We start from the raw sequence: 13,994 nt of genomic DNA, 5'->3' as shown, positions 1-13,994 counted from the left end.
CGGGGCTGCCCAGGCGGAGGTGAGGCAGCCTGAAGGGGCGGTGGAGGGGGGGCGGTGGGGGGGAGGCAGGCAGAGCTGGGAGGGGTAGCGTGGGTTTCTGCAGGCCCCTTGGGCATAACCCACCACTCTGCCTGCCCCCTCTTAGCTCCGTTTCAGAGGCTGCTGGTGGGAGTGGACCCCTGCCTCTGACTGGAAGCTGGAGGCCCCTCCCATAAGCGTCAAGGAGGGAGTTTGATGGCTGACACCCCCGACCCCCGCCCTGTGGGCGGCTCCTGTCAGTTATCGGGGAGCAAAGAGGCTCTGGAGGGCAGTGGGCCAGGGCTCTGGGCCTGATGGTGAGAGGAGGCCACCCCGTGTGGCTCTCACACGCCTTTAAAAAAATAAAAATGAGAAAAATTTATGGATTTGAGAGAGAAGAAACATGGATTGCTGTGCCACGTGTAAATGCATTCATTGGTTGCATGTGCCCTGACCAGGGATCGGACCCACAGCCTTGGCGCATCAGGATGATGCTCTAACCAACTGAGCTGCCTGGCCTGGCTGACACCCCTCTTCGAGGCCTCCTCTAAGCTCTGCTGGGCACTGCCAGGCGTGGGGACAGAACCACGGGCGGGCTGTGAGGGGTGCTGAAGCCTGAGGTCCCTTTACAGACCAGCTACAGATTCCTTCACCTCTCCCTGCCATGGTGGGGCCTGGCTCCCGCCCTCCAGCACCCCCTGTAGGTGTTCCCTGGGAAGGGGGAGCCCAGAGACCCCGCTTTGGTTCTCAGGGCACCTAAGCTCCTAGACACCACCCCCTCTTCCCCAGCCCCAAAGGCAAGTTCCCAGGGGAGAGGGTCTCAGCAGGGCTGTGTGGCTCCCGGGACTCAAACACCCTCTCAGGCTGCCCAGCACCCAGTGGTGGCCACACTGAGTGAGGGGTGCTGGGTGCTGGCTGGCAGCAGCTGGACCAGGGCAGCCTGTGGCTCAGGCTGCTGGCTCATCTGTCAAGAGGACCTGCAGACCCCTCCCATCTGCAGCCTTCAAGGAGTGATCAGGGCCGGGAGCTTGATGAAATCTCCCGTTTTCACGGTGCCTGAGAATGAGAGTGCTGGGCTGCCTTGAGGCTGGCGCCCAGGGGAAGGCTCTGAAGCTCCGGGGGCTCCCCTAGGGGCACGGGCTCTGTGTCAGCACCACTGGCCCCATCCGGCATCAGACACCCGGGCAGACACCTGCCTGGGAGGACCTGCCCGGCTGGGGCCCCAGGTTATCCTCGGACCCGGGTCTGGCGCCCCAGCGGTGTTCCAAGGTCCCCTGCAGGGTCGCGTGCGGTCAGGGAGTGACGCCCGCCCGGCCGCCCCATCGCCGCCCACTCGCCGCCGCCGCCGCCGTCACGTTCCAGCGCCTGAGTCAGGCCGCGCAGGGCGGGAGCTGGGAGGCGGCGCCGGCGCCCGACCCGACCCGGAGGCGGCACCAGGAAGCGCCGCCCCGGCCCGAGCCGCCATGTAACCGGCGCCCGGAGCCCGCCCGGAGCCGAGCAGCGCGGGGCCCAGCGACCCGCCCGCCATGGGGGACGAGGATGAGGACGAGGGCTGCGCCGTGGAGCTGCGGATCACGGAAGGTGGGGCCGGGCGGCCGGGGACACGGGGAGGGGTGATGGCTGCCAGGGCCGGGGAGGGGTCATGCACCGGCTGGGCTCTTTCGTCCCCTGTGCCCACAGCCAACCTGACCGGGCACGAGGAGAAGGTGAGCGTGGAGAACTTCGAGCTGCTGAAGGTGCTGGGCACGGGAGGTGAGGACCCCCACCCGCCGGGCAGATGTCCCCAGGCCGGTGCCCTGGGCCTCCCCACTGGGCGCACCCGCCTGGGCCTGGGCCAGGCAACCGGCTATGCCCCCCACCCTTTCCTGGCACAGCCGCCTGTCTGCCCCGCCCTGCGGTGCCAGGGTTTGCATCCCACTCTCAGGGCCTCTCCGCCCTGCAAGGCCTCCCGAATGTGTCAACACCCTTGGGTGCTCGCAGCCCTCCCGAGGGGTTAGCAGAGCCCCTCTCCTGGCTGTGTACGATGCCCTCTCCTTTCTGCTCTGCAAACTCCCAGCTCAGGTTTGCACATCCCTTCCCTATCCGCATGCACCTCTGCCTCCTCCTCGGATTTGCATCCTCTCCAATCAGCCTGATCTTCCACAGGTTTGCACATGCCCCGCCCCCACCTTGCTCTGCAGGCCTCCTGGAGTGGCATGCCCCCCGCTGGCTTGCACAGCCCCTCCCTGGCTTTGCTGAGCACCCTCCTGGTGCTGTGCACACCTTTCCCTTCCCCTCACCCGGCTCTTTCCTCCAATTTGCACAGCCTTCTTTCTGGGTTGGCGTCATTCCCACCTCCACCAGTCTGTACCACCCTTCTGCTCACAGCCTACCCCTGCCCACTCCCTGCTCCCACAGCCTACGGGAAGGTGTTCCTGGTGCGGAAGGCGGGCGGGCACGACTCAGGGAAGCTGTATGCCATGAAGGTGCTGCGCAAGGCCGCACTGGTGCAGCGCGCCAAGACGCGGGAGCACACGCGCACCGAGCGCTCGGTGCTGGAGCTGGTGCGCCAGGCACCTTTCCTGGTCACGCTGCACTACGCCTTCCAGACCGACGCCAAGCTACACCTCATCCTGGGTAAGGGCAGGCACCTGCCAACCTTGGGGACCAGGAAGCAGCTGGGGCCACTCGTGGGGACTGCTTCCCAACCTCCACTCTACCCCCCAGACTATGTGAATGGGGGCGAGATGTTCACCCACCTCTACCAGCGCCAGCACTTCAAGGAGGCTGAGGTGCGCGTGTACGCGGGCGAGATTGTGCTGGCGCTTGAACACCTGCACAAGGTGGGTGAGGACCTGTCACATGCCTGTTGCCACGGGCAATGGTCTGGGCCTTCTAAAGGGCCTCCAAACAGGACAGCCTCCGGGCTTTCTCCCTGGGCCTCCCGGGGGGTGGTGGGGACCGGAGCTGCTGGCCTGGCCTCCTGGAGGGAAGGCCACAGCCCACCTGGCGGGGTCTCCGCTGGCACCTCCAAGGGGCTTTCCTCTCACAGGGAACTGGGGGTTGCCTTCTGGGACCGCGTTCACAGAACTTCCTCAAACCGAGACTTGTGCCTCGGCTTCCGAAGCCGTTTTGAAACGGGGCTCTTCACACAGGCTTTCCTGTCTCTGGGACCTTGGGGTCTGCTCCCCCGGGAGTCCCCCATGGAGTCCTCCTTCCTTGTTTTTGCCTCTTAAATGGCCTATTCGGTCTAGTGACTCAGTCCCCCCCAGCCCTGGAGATCCCCGTCTCCTGAGCAGCGACCTGTGTGTGTGTGTGTGTGTTGGGGGCGGGGGTGGTTGCGGGGGGGGGGTTTTGGGGGGGGAGGCTCAGTGCCCCTCTTGCTCCTGCAGCTGGGCATCATCTACCGAGACCTGAAGCTGGAGAACGTGCTGCTGGACTCCGAGGGCCACATCGTGCTCACAGACTTCGGGCTGAGCAAGGAGTTCCTGACGGAGGAGGTGAGTGAAGGCAACCTCGCATCCTGCACCCCAGGCAAGCCATCTTCTCCCTGCTCCTGCTCCGGGCCTGGCTCTGCGTTTCTCGGGGTGCAGAGGGAGACAGCCCCGTGCCCTGTGCTCAGGAAGCTGCCACTGCCCCAACCCTCACAAGTCTCGCGAGTCCTACTCTGAGCCTTGGGAGTTGCTGGGTGTCCAAATGGGTCCTCTTGCCCTCCCAGAAAGAGCGGACCTTCTCCTTCTGTGGCACCATCGAGTACATGGCCCCCGAAATCATCCGCAGCAAGTCGGGGCATGGCAAGGTGGGTTGGCAGGGGAGTGGGGGGTGGTGGTGGGGTGAGGCTGGGCTGGCCGCGGGCTCTCACCTTGGCTGGGCCCCGCAGGCTGTGGACTGGTGGAGCCTGGGCATCCTGATCTTTGAGCTGCTGACGGGGGCCTCGCCCTTCACGCTGGAGGGCGAGAGGAACACGCAGGCAGAGGTGTCCCGGTGAGTGGGGCTGGGTGCAGCGAGTGGGGCTGGGTGCGGGGCGAGGGGGCAGCTGAGGTGGCTGCGCTGGGCTGTGGGCGGGGCTCGCTGCCCCTGACGCCCCCCAAATCCTCCCAGACGGATCCTGAAGTGCTCCCCTCCCTTCCCCTCTCGGATCGGGCCAGTGGCGCAGGACCTGCTGCAGCGGCTACTTTGCAAGGACCCCAGGAAGCGGCTGGGTGCGGGGCCCCAGGGGGCACAGGAAGTCAAGAGCCACCGTTTCTTCCAGGTGAGCTTCTGAGCTGCCCCCACCTCTCTGCACATACCGAGCCCGGCTCCTGCTCTGGGCTTGGGGACACTGGAGGGATGTCTGAGACTGGCCAATTTCACTTGATTTAGAAGAATCCCGCCCGGCTGGTGTGGCTCAGTGATTGAGTGTGGACCTATGAACCAGGAGATCATGGTTTGATTCCCAGTCAGGGCACATGCCCGGGTTGCACACTCAATCCCCAGTAGGGGGCGTGCAGGAGGCAGCCAATCAATGATTCTTATCACTGATGTTTCTCTCCCTCTCCTTTCCTCTCTGAAATCAGTAAAAATATATTAATTTTTTTAAAAAAGAGAAAATCTGCAGATCAGGGAAGCAGGCTTATCTTCCCACCCACCTCTAGTGAAACTCGGGAGATGTGTGTTCCTGGGGAAAGAATTCTAGGCTCATCGACTGTCAGGACTGCCAGGGACTTGGGAATGGATTCGCCAGTCCTTTCATTGGATAGGTTCAGAGAAGGGAGGTGACCCACCCAGGATCGTACAGTGAATGTGTGGAACCGGACACAGACCCCACGTCTCCTGTCAGCCCAAATCAGCACGAAAATCCACACTGTGGCTGTTAGCACCCACCCATGCGTTTTGTTCTTTGTCCCTGTACAGTCCGTGCGCCTGTGCTTAGATGGGACGGTCAGTTAGTCACGTGGGTTTTATTTACTTGCTAGGAGCATACGCAGGTTAGAGTGCAGAGCAGAGGGAATTTGTCTCCATGTGAGACCTCTCTGGGGGGTGCTCTGCATGGCCAGTGTCAGTGCCTAGCAGGATCCTGTAACAGTGAACACCTACTGTGTGTCAGCCTGCCGGGGCTGACCAGCAACCCTGAGCGATGGATGAATGATTACGCTGACACAGGTTTGCTGTGAAAGAGAGGGCTAAGGGACTGCCTGGCTATAGGAACCCAACAGCCTTGTTCGCCTGCCTCTTCAGGCTTTTTTTGTGACAGCAGTTTGGGATAAAGTTTTTCTTTTAGATACAATCAGTAGGGGAAGTAATCCTGGGAGGACATGTGTCTGCAGTGTCCTTTAAGCAAGGACACCTAAAGATTAAGCGCAAAGATTCCGATGAACACCAGAGGGTCCACACGTGCACAGGCTTGTTTGGAAAGGTCAAGGAACAATTAGCCAACTCCCCTTTTCAGAATTTCCTCCTTACAAACTTTCCAACCAAGCCTCTTGCTACCCTTCATCCGCCCTTCGCTTGCATTATTTCACGTAACCTCAGAACCATCCTCTTCATTCTCATCTTTTAAATATATATATATTTTTAAATATATTTTATTAATTTTTTTTTACAGAGAGGAAGGGAGAGGAATAGAGAGTTAGAAACATCGATGAGAGAGAAACATCGATCAGCTGCCTCCTGCACACCCCCCACTGGGGACGCGCCCGCAACCAAGGCACATGCCCTTGACCGGAATCGAACCCGGGACCCTCCAGTCCGCAGGCTGATGCTCTATCCACTGAGCCAAACCAGTTTCGGCTAAATATATTTTTATTGACTTCAGAGAGAGCGGGAGAGAGAGGGAGAGAGAGATAGAAACATCGATGATGAGAAAGAATTATCGATTGGCTGCCTCCTGCATGCCCCCTACTGGGGACGGAGCCTGCCACCTGGGCATGTGTCCTGACTTGGAAATGAACTGTGACCTCCTGGTTCATGGATTGATGCTCAACCACTGAGACACTATTTCCCTCTTTATAGATGAGGAAACTGAGGTTCAGAGAGGTTAAGTAATTTGCCCAGGATCACCCAGCCCGGAAGTGGTGGAGCTCAGATTCAAACCTCCGTCAGCGTGACTTGAAGGCCCTTGCTCTTTCGTTTACATGTGGGCATCAGATTTGCCACTTGTCTGACGTGACACAAGCACCCATTTGTGGGCATTTGTTGTGGGGCAGGCACTCAGCACCTTTTTACGAGTGTCATCTCCTTGAGTCTTCCCTGCAAGTACCGCCTAGAAGGGCCCTGGGAGATGCTTCCTCAGACTGGAATCTAGGTCTGCAGTGAAGGCGCCGCTTTGTAGGGGGGAAGCGGCTGAGCCAGTGTCAGTTTCCTTAAGTGAATTCCTCAACCCACCCTGAGTGCATGCTGGGCCCTGGGTGCTGGCAGTGGGTTGACCAGTACCCCTATCAGAGAGACCCCAAAGTCTTTGAGGCTTGATGCTCAGAAGGGGTGTTCCCCTCACTCCCCCTTCTCTCAAGACAGCCTCTTTGGTGCTAGCAATGCTGAGGTCTCTGGTGGCAGAACTGGGGCCTTCAAGTCTAGGTCAGGCTTCTTGGCTTCAAGTGACAAAAAGTCCAACTCAAAAATGGTGGTATCCGTGGAGTAGAGTTTAGTGCTAACAGGTATTGGACTGCCCAGTGGTCTGAACAAGATAGAGGGCTATTTACTTACTTATTTTCTTTTTAAATATATTTTATTGATTTTTTACAGAGAGGAAGGAAGAGTGATAGATAGTCAGAAACATCGATGAGAGAGAAACATCGATCAGCTGCCTCCTGCACACCTCCTACTGGGGATGTGCCCGCAACCAAGTTACATGCCCTTGACCGGAATCGAACCCGGGACCCCTCAGTCCGCAGGCCGACGCTCTATCCACTGAGCCAAACTGGTTTCGGCCTTACTTATTTTCTTACATAGAAATCTAGAGGTCGGCAGACCAGAGCTGCTATAGTGTCTTCCTGGATCCAAGCTTTTTTTCTTTCTTTCTTCTTTTTTTTTTTTTTAATGCCCCTCCATTTTTAGCATGTAGCCTCCATCCGCAGGTTTGCTTCATGGTCCAACATGACTGCGGAGCACTTGCCATCCAGGCTGATATCCAGGCAGGAAGCAGGGAGGAGGAGGGGAAGGGCTAAAAGGGCATTTGCCAACTGTCCACCCTTCTCTGGAGGATCTTCGCCTTGATTCCTACCTCACAATATTTGCTTGCAAGTTATTGGTCGCTCCTAACTATAAGGAAGTTTGTAAAACGATTGTCTTCGTTTGCACAAGCTTCCTGGAATTAAATTGGGGCCGCGGAACCAAGGAAGACAGGGAAAATGAATGTTGGGCCGGTGATGAACAGGCTCTGCCACACTAGCTTAAGTATAAAAGGGCATGTTTTAGCTTCCATAGGAGGAAAGTTGAAGGAAAAGTGGGCTGACTTCAGGTAAGGCTGCATCCAGGTGCTGAACCTGAATCTCTGTCTCGTGGTTGCACAGGGACTTCATCCTCAGACCCCGAGGTGGTTCCCAGCAATTCTAGGCCCATGTCCTCTAAGATTTAAGTGTAATAGGGGAAGATATTTGTTTTGCAAGCCACTTCTATTCAAAGTCCCAGAATTGACTGAGTGTGGTGGAGGGTGATTCTCCAAGGGAATAGGAATTGGGCATCAAAGGGAGGGAAACAGAAGCTGGGGAGGCAAGAAGAACACCTTCCCCCCAAATGCAAGGTAGCTCGTTATTTCACTGAGGAGCTGAGCAGAGAGGGGTTTCCCCTTCCTGCCCTTTGACCCTCAGTCTCTCACTTCTTCTTTCCAGGGTCTGGATTGGGCCGCTCTGGCTGCCAGAAAGATTCCAGCTCCATTCCAACCCCAGATCCGCTCAGAGCTGGATGTGAGCAACTTCGCAGAAGAGTTTACTCGGCTGGAGCCTGTCTACTCCCCTGCTGGCAGCCCCCCATCTGGGGACTCGCGCATCTTCCAGGTGAGTGAGAGCCAGCCTGGGCCCTGGCTGACTCGTGGGCACTTCATAAACCCCGTGCCTGGTCAGGACTCAGTATCCCCCCCCAGGCCTCTCTGCTTGTGGGGACCTGGAGTTGTCAGTCATGGAGATCACCATGGCAGGACATCTTTGAACTTCATGGTTTATCTTTATTTTTATTTTACTTTTTAAATATATTTTATTGATTTTTTATAGAGAGGAAGGGAGAGGGATAGAGAGTTAGAAACATCGATGAGAGAGAAACATTGATCAGCTGCCTCCTGAACACTCCCCACTGGGGATGTGCCCGCAACCAAGGTACATGCTCTTGACCAGAATCGAACCTGGGACCCTTCAGTCCGCAGGCCAATGCTCTATCCACTGAGCCATACCGGTTAGGGCCATGGTTTATCTTTAAATTCCACATTAATTTTCCTTTTACTCCATCATAACTCTTTATTGGTACATAAACATATTGTTTTAAATTATTCACTTGCTTAAGTAGACACCTAGGAAGAGATGCCATATTTATCCCGTGGCTTTGTATGCCCGTTGGCATACCGTATCACATTCCTGGGGGCACAGGCCCCCTCCACCCACTTTTAGCAGCTTAGGCCTGTTAGACAAGGCTAACGCCTTTGCTCGGGATTCAAGGCCCTGCACGGCGTGGTCCTTGCTCTGAGCCGAGCCTCCGCGCTCGCTATCGCCCCACTTGGTGCTTTAGCAGCAATGGACTGTCACAGGGTCCGCAACACACCCCTGCACCTTTGCACATGCAGTTCCCTCCACCTGGAGTGCCCACCCCACTGTCGCTCACCTGGCAAGCCCCCGCGGACCTTTCTAGCCGGGACCTTTCTAGCCCCGGGGAAGGCTTCCCCACTCCCATGGCCCCGGCTGCACTTGCCTGTGCACAGTCCCCTGCAGACAGCACCTCTGAGCACTTTGTCAGGTTGTGTCCTGGCAGACTGCCTGCCCTGGTGTGGCGCTCCTGGAGGCGGGAACTGTTGTTTAATTTCCCCGTCCCCGCGCCCAGTGTGGGGCCTGGCTGTAGGGCCCGGTCTACATCTATGAAATAAGAATAGGCCAGTGTCAGCTGTGGATGGGTCAGTGTCCTCTGTGAAACTCTCATGAGTGACAGCTCTGTGCTTGAGCGTCTCTCGATCCATTGTCTCACAGATCTGAGAAAGTTCTTTCTTGCGAATGGATGGTTACTCACATTCATTCACTCATTCATTCATTCATTTCATGACTCAGAAATATGTGCTGAGTGCCTACAATGTGCCAGGCACAGATCCGGGCACTGGGGGTGAACCTAACAGGAAATGATCCCACCCACGTGGGGCTTGCATGCTAGCGCACAGGGGGCTGCACGTTCAGCAGAAACACATCAGAGTACCCCTGGACGCCCTTGAATTGGCAGGACGTGGCCCTTAGGAAAGGCAAAGTGGTAACTCTGGTTTCTCTTTACACTGCCTCAGAGCTCCCTCCTCGCAGAGGAGGCCAACGTTTGATTTGAAAGGAAGGAATGGAGACTTCCTGTCCTCAGAGGGCACAGTTGAATTTTCCTAAGTTAAACAGGTGTGATGCCAGGTCACAGTCCTTTCCTGCACTGCCCGGCCCTCTTTGGGCCACTGCATTGGCCAGGCGATGCCCTTCGAGGCTGCATCCAGGTGCTGAGCCTGCATCATGAGGAATCTCTCCGCCTCTTGGTTCTCCTTTTCTGCACAGCACTTCATCCTTAGACCCTCAGGTGGTCCCCAGCAATTCCGGGCCCACATCCTCTAAGATTTAAGTGTAATGGGGGGGGGGGGGCGGTGCAGAGGGTTGGGTTACTGTAATGAGAAAGGTGGAGTCACAGACTGGTGGGGGACAGACAAACCCCAAGTGATCATAGAACAAGTTGGAATAAAATGTCCACACATCCTGTTGTGTCAGGATGCAAAAGCAATTCCTCTCCCCCCCCCCCCCATTCACCCCTGGCCTGGGGTCTTCCTCTGTCTGCCCTCCTCCCGGCCAGGTCTGGCCCTTCAGGGATCCTCCCTCCCTCCCCCGCCCCTGCACCTCCAGCCCCCCATACCCATCCGCCCCTGATCCACCTCCCTCCCCAACCAGGGATACTCCTTCGTGGCACCGTCCATCCTGTTTGACCACAACAACGCTGTGATGACTGATGTGCTGGAAGCACCTGGCACTGGAGACCGGCCGGGCAGGGCAGCGGTGGCCCGGAGCGCCATGATGCAGGTAGGGAGGCTGGGCCGGGGGATTCCGGACCTGGCTCTGGCAGGCGCGCCCATGGTGTGGCAGCGGTGAAATCCGGGACCTCTGAGAGATGGGGTACGGCCTCCAGGCTCCCAGGTAGGACCTCTGACGCGCCCCTGTGCCCCCAGGACTCGCCCTTCTTCCAGCAGTACGAGCTGGACCTGCGGGAGCCTGCGCTGGGCCAGGGCAGCTTCTCCGTGTGTCGCCGCTGCCGCCAGCGCCAGGGTGGCCAGGAGTTCGCAGTCAAGATCCTCAGCCGCAGGTGGGCCGGCCTGGCTGGGTCCGGCGGTGGGGGGGGAGGGGAGGGCGGGGCCACAGGCCGTCCATCCTGACCCGTCTGCCCGCCCCAGGCTGGAGGCGAACACGCAGCGCGAAGTGGCCGCCCTGCGGCTGTGCCAGTCGCACCCCAACGTGGTGAAGCTGCACGAGGTGCATCAGGACCAGGTGGTGCCTTCAGGCAGGGATGCAGGAAGCGGCGGGGGAGGGCGGGGAGGAGACGGGGGTGGGGCTTGCTGGGGCCGTGGGCGGGGTCCGGGGACCTGAGAGGGTTTGAGGGGCGTAGGCCTGGAGGACTGGAAGCCGAGCTAGGGACAGCCAAGGGAATGAAATTTGAGGAGGGTGTGGAGGGGGGCAGGAGTAAGGGGGCCAACGGGGCGGGGGCCTGGAAGGGAGGAGGGGTGGTTCTCACGGGATCGGACAAGTTTGAGGCCTGGGCTGGGGGCGGGGCCTGGCTTGTGGGGTTGACCGTGGCCGGCCTGCTGCTGCAGCTGCACACGTACCTGGTCCTGGAGCTGCTGCGGGGCGGGGAGCTGCTGGAGCACATCCGCAAGAAGCGGCACTTCAGCGAGTCCGAGGCGAGCCAGATCCTGCGGAGCCTGGTGTCCGCCGTGAGCTTCATGCACGAGGAGGCGGGCGTGGTGCACCGCGACCTCAAGCCCGAGGTGGGCGCCGAACCTCGGCAGCGGGGTGGTGGTGGTGGTGGCCCGGCGGCGCGGAGGCCCGGTCCCTGACGGCCTCCGCCCCGTCGCAGAACATCCTGTACGCCGATGACACTCCCGGAGCCCCGGTGAAGATTATCGACTTCGGGTTCGCGCGGCTGCGCCCGCAGAGCCCCGCGGGGCCCATGCAGACGCCCTGCTTCACGCTGCAGTACGCGGCGCCCGAGCTGCTGGCGCAGCAGGGCTACGACGAGTCCTGCGACCTCTGGAGCCTCGGCGTCATTCTGGTATGGGACGGGGTCCCGGCGAGGGTTCAGGGTGCCCAGTCGGAGGTCAGAGGTCTTCCTGACGAAGGGCAACAGGGCGCCAGGGGCAGGGGTCACCTTGATGGGGGTGGCAAGGTTTGATATGAGGCTGGGGTCAGAGGTTGTCCTAACACTGAGGCGGGGTCGCACTGGTGCTGGGCTGGGGCATCTGAGTATTCCAGGTTGGAGGTCAGGGTCATCGCCAATGGGCCTAGGAGTGACCCTCCAGCAAAGCAGAGGGTGGATGGTCCAGGGGTGGGCTGAGAGTCAGCCTCCTGGCCTCCCTGGGCCCGCAGCCTGGGCCGGTCTCACTCCATCCCTTCCCCCCGCCCCCTGTCCCCCAGTACATGATGCTGTCGGGGCAGGTCCCCTTCCAGGGGGCCTCGGGCCAGGGCGGGCAGAGCCAGGCGGCCGAGATCATGTGCAAGATCCGCGAGGGGCGCTTCTCCCTCGATGGGGAGGCCTGGCAGAGCGTGTCTGAGGAAGCCAAGGAGCTTGTCCGAGGTGCGGAGCCAGTCACAGGTTGTCTTTGGGGAGGGGGAGGCCACGGGGTCACGCTGGGATGCGGATCATCCCTGGTCCAGTGTCCTGGTCGGAAGGAGAGTGGGGCTGTTAGGATCACACACCACCCGATACTCCCCACCCCACCTCCAGGGCTCCTGACCGTGGACCCAGCCAAGAGGCTGAAGCTCGAGGGGCTGCGGGGCAGCTCGTGGCTGCAGGACGGCAGTGCGCGCTCCTCGCCCCCGCTCCGGACGCCCGACGTGCTGGAGTCCTCGGGGCCGGCAGTGCGCTCGGGTCTCAACGCCACCTTCTTGGTAAGGGCGGGGCCCTCGGGTGGGTGTGGGGTGGACAGACCTGGGGAGGCGGGGCCCTCGGGTGGGTGTGGGGTGGACGGACCTGGAGAGGCGGGGCCTGCGGGTGGGTGTGGGGTGGACAGACCTGGGGAGGCGGGGCCCTCAGGTGGGTGGGGAGTGTGGGCGGACCTGGAGAGGCGGGGCCTGCGGGTGGGTGTGGGGTGGACGGACCTGGAGAGGCGGGGCCTGCGGGTGGGTGTGGGGTGGATGGACCTGGAGAGGCGGGGCCTGCGGGTGGGTGTGGGGTGGACGGACCTGGAGAGGCGGGGCCTGCGGGTGGGTGTGGGGTGGACGGACCTGGAGAGGCGGGGCCTGCGGGTGGGTGTGGGGTGGACGGACCTGGAGAGGCGGGGCCTGTGGGTGGGTGTGGGGTGGACGGACCTGGAGAGGCGGGGCCTCCGGGAGGCTTGGACTCCACGCCCTGGAAGGTGAACTGAGTCCTGGTCTCTGGCCATTTGGGGCCTGACCTTTGAGGGTGCTGGAGGTCGGAGGCCAGGCCTGTTGGCCTTGACCAGGTGGCTTGGGAGGGAGGGAGGGAAGGGGGAAAGCTAGGGCTAGAGGGTGAGGCCCCCGCGGTGGGGACTCACGCCCCATGTTCTGGCAGGCCTTCAACCGGGGCAAGCGCGAAGGCTTCTTCCTGAAGAGCGTGGAGAACGCGCCGCTGGCCAAGCGGCGGAAACTGAAGCTGCGGAGCGCAGCCGCCTCCCGCCGGGCCTCCCCGGTGCCCGGCGCCCCGGGCCGGGCCCCCACGGCCAAGGGAGCCCCCCGCCGAGCCAACGGTCCCCTGTCCTCCTCCTAGCCCCGCCACTGTGACCCCTTCCCTGCAGGGGCTTGACCTGGCCTCCAGCTCCTCGGCTCCACTCCCCGCCCCCACTCCCAGACAGAGCAGAAGTATTTTTATAAGCAGAGAATTTTTTATGTCTTACCAGATAGAGATGCAGGGAGGGGGGGCCTGCTGGGGAGGGTGTGGGGCCTCTGCGGAGACGCCTCAGGAGCTGCTCCTGCAGGGAAGGGCTCCTCCCATTTCTAAGCACTGAGGGGCCCCGGGGAGAAGCTGGGCCTCTCCCCTGCCTTCCCCGAGGCCCTCAAGCTGTCACTTTATGAACTGTCTGTGCAATTACGTCCACCAAAGACCTGTGTTGGGGGGTTCAGGGAGAGGCCTGGGGGACCCCCTGAAGCATTATTGCCTCACTTTGTGTCACCTGCTTCTCTCCTATTGGGGCTAAGGAAGGACGTAGGCGACCCCCTGAAGGGGAGGCCCCCTTCTTACCCACCCCTCCCCTTTGGCACAGCTGCCCCTGGCGGGGGTGGGGTGGCTTGGGGTTCGGGATGGGCATCCACAGCTCATCTGGGAGGCTGTGCCTTTGACATTAAAATAAAAACCCACCCAGTGCTGTCTGTGGCATCTGCGCATTGATGGGGTGTGTGGGGCAGAGGTCTTGGGGGAGGCAGACTGACGGCCAGTGGGGCCCGGGGCAAACCTGCTTGGCAAGAGGGTACCTTCTCTGTCCTTGGCTCCTGCAGTGAGCTGTGGGGCACCAGTCATCTTGGGCGTGTAACTGGACAGCTCTGCCACCCACACTGACAGTTCTCCTGGTTATAAGTAATAGAAAACCCACCCTAAACCTGCTTCAGAACAGGAATTTCAGGCTCTTGTAATTACTCAGTCCA

General features: G+C 60.3%; 1 protein-coding gene across 3 annotated transcripts; it reads left to right on the top strand.

The window, feature by feature from the left end:
• The first annotated feature begins 1,425 nt into the window (after positions 1 to 1,425).
• On the top strand, positions 1,426 to 13,727 carry RPS6KA4 (ribosomal protein S6 kinase A4). 3 transcript variants are annotated; one of them, XM_080641281.1, is made up of 17 exons: positions 1,426 to 1,599; positions 1,699 to 1,770; positions 2,416 to 2,634; positions 2,725 to 2,840; positions 3,390 to 3,497; positions 3,716 to 3,796; positions 3,878 to 3,981; positions 4,099 to 4,249; positions 7,803 to 7,967; positions 10,077 to 10,205; positions 10,352 to 10,485; positions 10,574 to 10,652; positions 10,991 to 11,164; positions 11,254 to 11,448; positions 11,811 to 11,970; positions 12,121 to 12,284; positions 12,928 to 13,727. In XM_080641281.1, the coding sequence occupies exons 1-17, from the start codon at positions 1,545 to 1,547 to the stop codon at positions 13,120 to 13,122; spliced, it is 2,301 nt and encodes a 766-aa protein (XP_080497407.1). In that variant the 5' UTR covers positions 1,426 to 1,544; the 3' UTR covers positions 13,123 to 13,727. The 3 variants fall into 3 exon arrangements, with proteins under 3 accessions (XP_080497407.1, XP_080497406.1, XP_080497408.1); XM_080641280.1 differs by having other exon boundaries at positions 10,574 to 10,667; XM_080641282.1 differs by having other exon boundaries at positions 1,504 to 1,599; positions 1,699 to 1,724; positions 10,574 to 10,667.
• Positions 13,728 to 13,994: the final 267 nt, after the last annotated feature.

Source organism: Plecotus auritus, assembly GCF_963455305.1.
Source record: "Plecotus auritus genome assembly, chromosome: 9".
Lineage (NCBI taxonomy): Eukaryota > Metazoa > Chordata > Mammalia > Chiroptera > Vespertilionidae > Plecotus > Plecotus auritus.
This window is presented reverse-complemented; position numbering and strand designations above follow the sequence as displayed.

What these genes read in the sequence shown, in the direction of transcription:
- RPS6KA4 (XM_080641280.1), top strand. Translation starts at nt 1,545, where the DNA reads ATGGGGGACGAGGATGAGGACGAGGGCTGCGCCGTGGAGCTGCGGATC. An exon ending in GGGACTCGCGCATCTTCCAG is followed by an intron (nt 7,968 to 10,076) that starts GTGAGTGAGAGC and finishes CTCCCCAACCAG; the next exon opens with GGATACTCCTTCGTGGCACC. An exon ending in ACCGCGACCTCAAGCCCGAG is followed by an intron (nt 11,165 to 11,253) that starts GTGGGCGCCGAA and finishes GCCCCGTCGCAG; the next exon opens with AACATCCTGTACGCCGATGA.